Here is a 7,407-nt window from a genome sequence, read left to right on the forward strand (position 1 = left end):
TGTTGACTGAACTTTATCTGCAGTTTGTGCTACTGTTGAACTGTCATGTAGCTGAAAAGTGTTTATAATACTGATATGAATAAAATGTACAAAAAATTAGAGACACCTTTCAGTTGTGCAGGTGTACACTGGCAGCTAAGTACCACAGTGTCAACGGTTAAAATCCAGATCGTCACAACTTCTTTTTTAGGTCAAAAAGTACACTACAGCGTTAATGCTTGGCTTATTTCTAGTTAATATTGTATTTTAAACTTAGTGTGTTTTTGTGTTTTGATTAATTCTGTGTGTCCTTTAGGGAAAAGTGTTCCCTAAGCTGAGGAAGAGGAGCAGTGCAGCCAGGCTTATTGACCAGGACAGGAGCGATGAGGAGCAAACGGCTGCTGACTACGTGTTTCGCATCGTCTACCCCGGATACCGATACGATGCCAGTAAGTGACACTGCTAGGCACACTGGCACAGAGCATCCCCAAAGCAGAAGTGGCTGCTCATAACAACAATGAACCTCCTTTCTATGGCTAACACTGATCTGTGTGTTTTTAAAGTACGGTGGTGTTGTTTCCACAGTACCTTTCCCCAGGCCTGTAGGGTAGCACTTTTCTAACTGTGTTCTCTGTTGTCCCACTGGTGCAAGCAGTCACTATAAACTACCACCACACCACGGGCAGCCGCGCTCCATCGCTGGACGATGACGAGGAAGAGGAAGATAGGCTCCATGCTATGATCTCAATGATCTGCTCGCGGAACCTCACAGACCCTAATGTCATGAAAGGTTTTTATCACCTTAACACACCCACCCAATCCCACCGCCCCTCCACCCCCCCACCCCCCGAGACCTCACCCCGGCTTCAGACGTTGTTTCTCGCCTCCCACCCCATCGTGTCCTCTCAGGCCCTCTCCTCCTTCCCCTCCCGACCCCACCTACCCCAGCTTCGTCTTCCTATGTGTGTGCTGCCCGAGGCCAAGCCCAACAGTGTACAGTAGGCTGGGGTTGGCCATATTAACAGGGACATGGGGAAGTTCAGAGTGATCAACACACGGCTGAAAGGTGCAGTAGCAATAAAATCACCATTAATACATGATTAATGATTCAATTTAAGACACTACTAGGCCTTTAGAGTATATATTAACCTATTGGGTGGGACAGTTGACTGCCTGTGTGGGATAAACGTTTCTATCGTCTCTGTCATGATGTTAATAATGGCTCCACTAGTCATTTTCAATAAAATAATAATTCAACTATAGGAAAGTGTGAAATGAATGGGGTTGCCTGTAGTGACCAACTCTTAAAGAATTAAAAGAGAGTCAGAAATGACCCGTTTGATAAAACTTTTTAGACTCTTGTAACTAATTTTAAAGGAACGTTTATTTCTTAATTCATCATCTTTTGTCCAGCTGCAGCACTGGACAGCAGACAGCCAAAGTTAGCAGCTAGCTGTAGACCTTTAGGTTGCTAAAAGGCTCGATATTTATCTTGGGAGTTGATGGAGACCAAATCAGAATGTAAATGAGAGTGGACACTAGACTTCCATCCATTAGGCAGACAGAAACATCTCACCAAATGAATGCTGAAGTTTCTCTTTGTCTGCTATGTGAGGGCACTGTTTCCCAGCATGGTAGCCAAAAACGTGTCAAAACATAAAAGGATCCTGAGTTTCTGTGCCCCAAGTGACCAAAGAAAAAAAAAATCAGTGAACGTACCTTTGGCTGTATTATACTAAAGTATGGCAATTGATTTGTTATTGCCATCAGTGTTACAAAATGCTATATATTATACAGTTTAAGTACAACATGCAGAAATCCTACAAGCTACTTCACTGGATGACCACATGGCCTTCCATTTGGGTTGTTTTGTGTCAGAGGTAAAGCAAGGTTTAAAGTTCTCTGCATGTTTCACTCCAAAACTTACTCAGTTGCACACCATCCATCATCAGAGGCTTGTAATAATCTGCAATATGATGTATGGTCTTCATCACACAACATCTTGATGCAGCGGGAACAAATACTTACAGTAAGTCAGTAACCAGGTTTTAGGATTATTTCTAGAGCCAGATGTCAGCCGATTCCAACCATAGCACTTGGTTCAACAGCAAAATACATTTTCAGGTTTTCTACTGCCTAAATACAATTTGTTGTTCCTCTCTGCTGTCACACAAATGACAGCTGGAAGTTAAGTGTCCCTGGACATTGTAATCTGGTACAATAACATCCTGTCTTTAGAAAATGGTGGCTTTGTCATAGACAGTTAATACACAGAAGCCACTGACACACTCCCCCTACAGACCTTCTGCCTAATTTCACTCTCTCTATGTCTCCTCTCTTTCCTTTCACCACTCAGCAGCCCAATTTACTCCACTTGCTTGCCAGGGATCCTTATGTAATCCTGTGAAACACACTGCAAACACACACTGTCGGATGAACTGACTTGCTCTACAGAGAGCGCTGCCAAACACGGTCGCTGCACACGTCTGTCACCTGGTTTCATCTCAGATTTAAACTTCCCCAGGTCTCCTCGTCTCGGTCAAGGCCTTTCTGGCTTCTTTGCATTCTGGGACTTGCAGTGCTGACTGCCTTAGCATTACGAGAGGGTTAAGCTCTTGAAGCATGTCTCAGCACTGTTGGGTTTACACTGCCGTGGCCAAAAATTGCTTTAATGATTTGCTTAGTTTTTGTTTTTGTTTTTTGCACTCCTTTAATTTGACTTAACTCTGTTTCCTTCTTTTTGTCCTTTCATTTCTCACTGGCAACATGCTTGACAATTTTTGCATGGGGAATATGCACCCGTTTCATTGTTTTTTTTAAAGAACGACTCTGTGTTTCTGCATATTTGTGATGAAAAATCCTTTCTCACAGTCTCCTCTGTTTGTTTTTGATTTCTCTCTTTCTCTCTCTCTCTCTATCTATCTATCTATCTCTCTCTCCTCTGACTTCCTCAGTTGTTTCTCCTCTGTTTGTGCAGTCGTTTGCTGCGATGCTGTTCACTGTAATTCTTCACTAACCCCGCCACCCCACCCTCCCCTCACCCCTCCTCCACCCCTCTCATTACGGTCCTGTGGGGTTCCGCAGTAGTAGAGACGTGGAGTCCTTGTGTGAGCGGGGTTGCATTACTGAGCCCAAAAACAGTTGTTGATCACATCTAGTCCTAAAGTAAAGAGGGGGAGGCCAAATGCCGGTCTCACTACAGCAATTTTTCTGTTTGCTTATTTTATTTTTTTTCCCTTTTTAATATTATTTGTTTTTTGGGGGTTATTGAAATACCAAAGCGCAGCTTCATATTTATGACAGGTCATCAGCTCCAACCTGAAGAATTAAGGTGAAGAGCATTTATTTAATGTTGACGTTTTTATGATTTTTTTCCTCCCCTTTGTGTGCCCTTTAGCTGGTGTCCATTTGTTTTGGTTGTTTCTGAGATAATTTCTTTTGGTGTCTCTTGTCTTGTTCTGGCTTTATGCATCCTGCTTGGCCTGAGCGTGAGCCTCGTCCCTGCCCTCTCCTCTTCTGTCAGCTCCTTCACTGCCTCTCTTCTTCCTCTCCTGTTTTCTCCTTTCTCCTGTTCGTCTGGAGCATCCTCCTGAGCTCTGCTGTCTCTTCTGCCTCCTCTCTGAATAAACTGAACCAGCATGGCATCCCTGCATCCTCTCTGCCTGTCTCTCCCACAGCACCGTACCTGCTTCCTAAACCGCCCCCTGCCACTTTTGGTTTCCTCTCTACGCCTGTTTTTCCAGCTCTCACATGTAACATGAGTGTAAAACTTTCATCCATCTACTCATCTCTTATTGTCATGAATAACAATCAAGGATACATGATGAAATGTATTTATGGTTGAGCTGAGGGACCTACGTCATAATATGTAAGACATAAGACATAGCCAGAGTGAAGCGGATGTAAAGTCTTTAAAACATGAGGGTGGAATACATGAAAACAGCAGCATCCATTTTGTCTCAGAACACTGAGACCTCTCTCTTTCTTCTCACTTTCATTCTCTCTGGTTTAGACCATGGGGAGATGATGGAGATGCAGGGTTTCGGAGGCAGCCCGTCGTCGTGGCAACAGGCCGAAGTAACCACTCACGAGTCTCTGTGCCAGTCCTGCTCCACGGCCGGTAGCAACGTGTCATTCGACTACCCAGCCAGATGTACCTGCATACACGACCCATCAGATATTCACACGTATGCAGTAAAAACCAAAACTTCCAACCTGCCTGTGCCTGTTGAAAGTGTGCTGCAGCGTGTCTTGTTTTATCTGCAACAAAGTAGTGGGCTTTGTCATGTGAGAAACATTAGATAAACGCTTTAAAACTGAGTCATTAAAAAGAGTAAGAACTCAGTAACTACAAAAATGATGTATATTATGGGTTCACAACAACACTCCATTTTACCTAAACCAAGGAGAGAAAGACAGTTTGTCCAGCTTCTCTCTCTTTCTCTTCACGAGAAGAAAAATCATTTATTATTATTATATGTGACTATTTTGTATTAAATTATTATTGCTTATATCATGACAGTGAATGTCAAGTCTTTTTTCCTATTGGCTCATTGTAGATGGCGCCTTATGTTTCAACCTATAGTCGGTTTCCATACCATGTAAGAAACTCTAAGTCATACATCCCTCAGACAAAGGCAAAGGCATGGAGCCTCGTCTTCATTGCAGTCATTCAAGTTGACCAAGGAACAGCTTCAGAAGGAAACTCAACACCTGAGAAGGGCCTTAACTCCCTATTGTGTCACAAAGACATCTTACATTAATGGAACACTGGTCAGCCTGACTTGGAAAGGCGACCATTATGTTTCTCTCAAAATGAATAAACATGGAAGCAGCAATTCTAAACAGAAGATCAACAGATGATAGTCATATAAATTAAATGATCATCTTAGGGCTTATAATTGATTTTACTTCCATCATACTGTCACCAAATAGACACAGTCAAAATCAGAATCAGAATCAGCTTTAATGGCCAAGTACGTACACAAAATACAAGGAATTTGGTTTCGGCTGTTGGTGTCGCCCTATTGCACGAATAATAGAAATAGGAAAATTAAAAATTAAAATAAAATAAAGTAAAATAACTAAAAAAAAGAAATTACAATAAATATTAATAAAAAATAAAACAACATAATAAGACAAATATATACAAGAATTTACACATCTAGTAGAAAAAGGTATATGTCAACAGTAACAGTCAACACTGTTTCAGAAGCTGAGGTATTTCCTAGTAGAAAACAATGATGGTGAATAAAAGACACTGTGTCTGAATTCCACACAACAGCACCACCGTTAGCCAAATGAAAAATTTGCCCTGTTACTTTAACAAAGAAGTAGAACTATCTGGTTTCATATGGTGGTGTGGTGGTTAGCACAGGTGGCTCACAACAAGAGGGTTCCTGGATGTGGGCCTGCTGGTTGACTGGGGTCTTTCTGTGTTTGCATGTTCTTCCTGCTCCTGCGTGGGTTTTCTTCCTCCCACACTCCAAAGACAGGCACTGTAGGATAATCCTTGATTTTAAATTGGCTGTAGGTTTGACTGTGTCCTTGTGTTTGCCCTCTGATGAACTGGGCAGGCCAGGGTGTACCCCTTCAGCTCCCTATGACACTCCATGGGATAGAGCGGGTGTAGCTGATGGATGGATGGCAGGAAATTGGGCATATTTGTGTACCTTTTAGGTACCCGTCAGTGCTGGAAAAGATTCTGTAAACAAAGTATGTTGACATGACCGTTAAAAGACACTGATGTGCTAATCTCATGTAATCTCTTTTCTTCCCACCAGTGTTCCTCTTAAGATGCTCTGCCAGAACATGAAGAGGCAGATAGTCTCCAGAGCCTTCTATGGATGTAAGTACATCATGTTCTCGCTGCACAGTACTCAGCCACATGCAGCTTATTTTTGGATATTAAGGCTGTGCTATTAATTATGCTCAGCTTTAGGTAGTGTATGGTGAAAACGTTATGCTGAGACTCCATATTGTATCATGCAAGGCAGCAATTTGTTAACTGATCATTCATATATGAAGAAAACGTCTCCATAAATGAATGCACTTGCAGTCTGCCTGTTGAATTTTCTTTTCAGTTTGCTCTCAAGATAATTTTTTCTCTGCTACAAATGTAAATGTAGGCGTTCAGTTAATTTGATGTATTTTTTATGTAACACAATAGAATGTAAGAAGCAAAACAGAAGGATTTCAATGTAATGCATACGGATATTAAACATATATAATTGCCTTTCAACAGCAGCATCTCCCAGTGTGATTACCGTAGTTTAATGTTCCACCTGCTGTTTGTTGAGCCTGGCTTCCAGGCAAGTGCACAATTGATTTTAAAATCAATTAAAGTAATCTTCAACATAATATATGGACTCGCAGCTGCTGGTGGTTAAAGTAATAAGTTTGGCTGTAGTAAAATATCCCTCTGAAAAAAGCCCAGTATATAATGAATAGTCTGTAATGAATTGCTGTGGAACTTAATGCATTTAGGGTGTTATCAAAACAGCATGCATAGGAGTGAATTCCTCATTGTTTTACCAATGCAGTTTGTTAATTGAATGTAATATAATACGAAAACGATAAAATACAACATTAAAATTTGAACTCAAAAACATTTGATTCAACAATGGACAGTTTACCACAATGCCACATTTCCAAACCTTTTAAAAACATATGTTTTGGATCGTTGGCCTTTTACTACGCACTGAATAATATGTATTCATTTTGATTAATTAATTATTCAGCGTCTCCATTTTGTTTTTATCAAGTCTTGTCATATCTACAGCATCTAGAGGGAGTTCTGTGTTGTAGAAACTTGCTCAGACAACCTCTTGTGATTTAGGTCTGTATACAAAGAAAATGTATTTGTCCTGACTGTATTGCCACTTGGTCTCAGCTGTGCACGTGTCCCTGTCTCACCTGTCCATCAGGGCTGGCCTACTGTCGACACCTGTCCACAGTGCGGACTCACCTGTCGGCTCTGGTCAACCACAACATCGTCCCCCCAGACAGACCCTGTGAGGCGTCCGGAGGGCTCAGCAAAGAGGTGTGGAGCAAGTACCAGAAAGACTGCAAGGTGGGTGCAGACATTAAACTTGTAAGCAGCCACTCAGCATGAACTACAACAACATAACAAGAACGTTAATCTTCCTCCACCATGCTCTGTCACCCCTCCAACTCCCACAGATATTACAGCAAATTGCCAAGTCAACACTGAGTCGCAGATATTGATCAAGCCCCAAAGATAAATTATGGTTATGTGGTGCTTTATAGAGACGGTGCAAGTCTGATTTACAGTGAGAATTTATAAAGTGGGATAATTTGATGCACCCAGTGTGGAACACTCCCTCAGAGGAAAATAAGGAACAAAGATTTTGGAGACATTAGACCAGGGGTGTCGACATCCGGTCCTCGAGGGCCGCAATCCTGCAT

At 41.9% G+C, this 7,407-nt stretch overlaps 1 protein-coding gene across 1 annotated transcript in view; it reads left to right on the forward strand.

Moving 5' to 3' along the window:
- The window catches only part of sgsm2 (small G protein signaling modulator 2), a 109,435-nt gene that overhangs the window by 88,876 nt on the left and 13,152 nt on the right, over window positions 1–7,407 (forward strand). The window contains exons 11-15 of the mRNA XM_008299367.1: window positions 296–428; window positions 635–769; window positions 3,992–4,150; window positions 5,762–5,827; window positions 6,906–7,051. Of these exons, the coding sequence (XP_008297589.1) occupies window positions 296–428; window positions 635–769; window positions 3,992–4,150; window positions 5,762–5,827; window positions 6,906–7,051 (639 nt within the window). The remainder of the gene's footprint in view (window positions 1–295; window positions 429–634; window positions 770–3,991; window positions 4,151–5,761; window positions 5,828–6,905; window positions 7,052–7,407) is intronic.

This window comes from Stegastes partitus, unplaced genomic scaffold (assembly GCF_000690725.1).
Source record: "Stegastes partitus isolate 25-593 unplaced genomic scaffold, Stegastes_partitus-1.0.2 Scaffold1406, whole genome shotgun sequence".
NCBI classification, from domain to species: Eukaryota; Metazoa; Chordata; class Actinopteri; family Pomacentridae; genus Stegastes; species Stegastes partitus.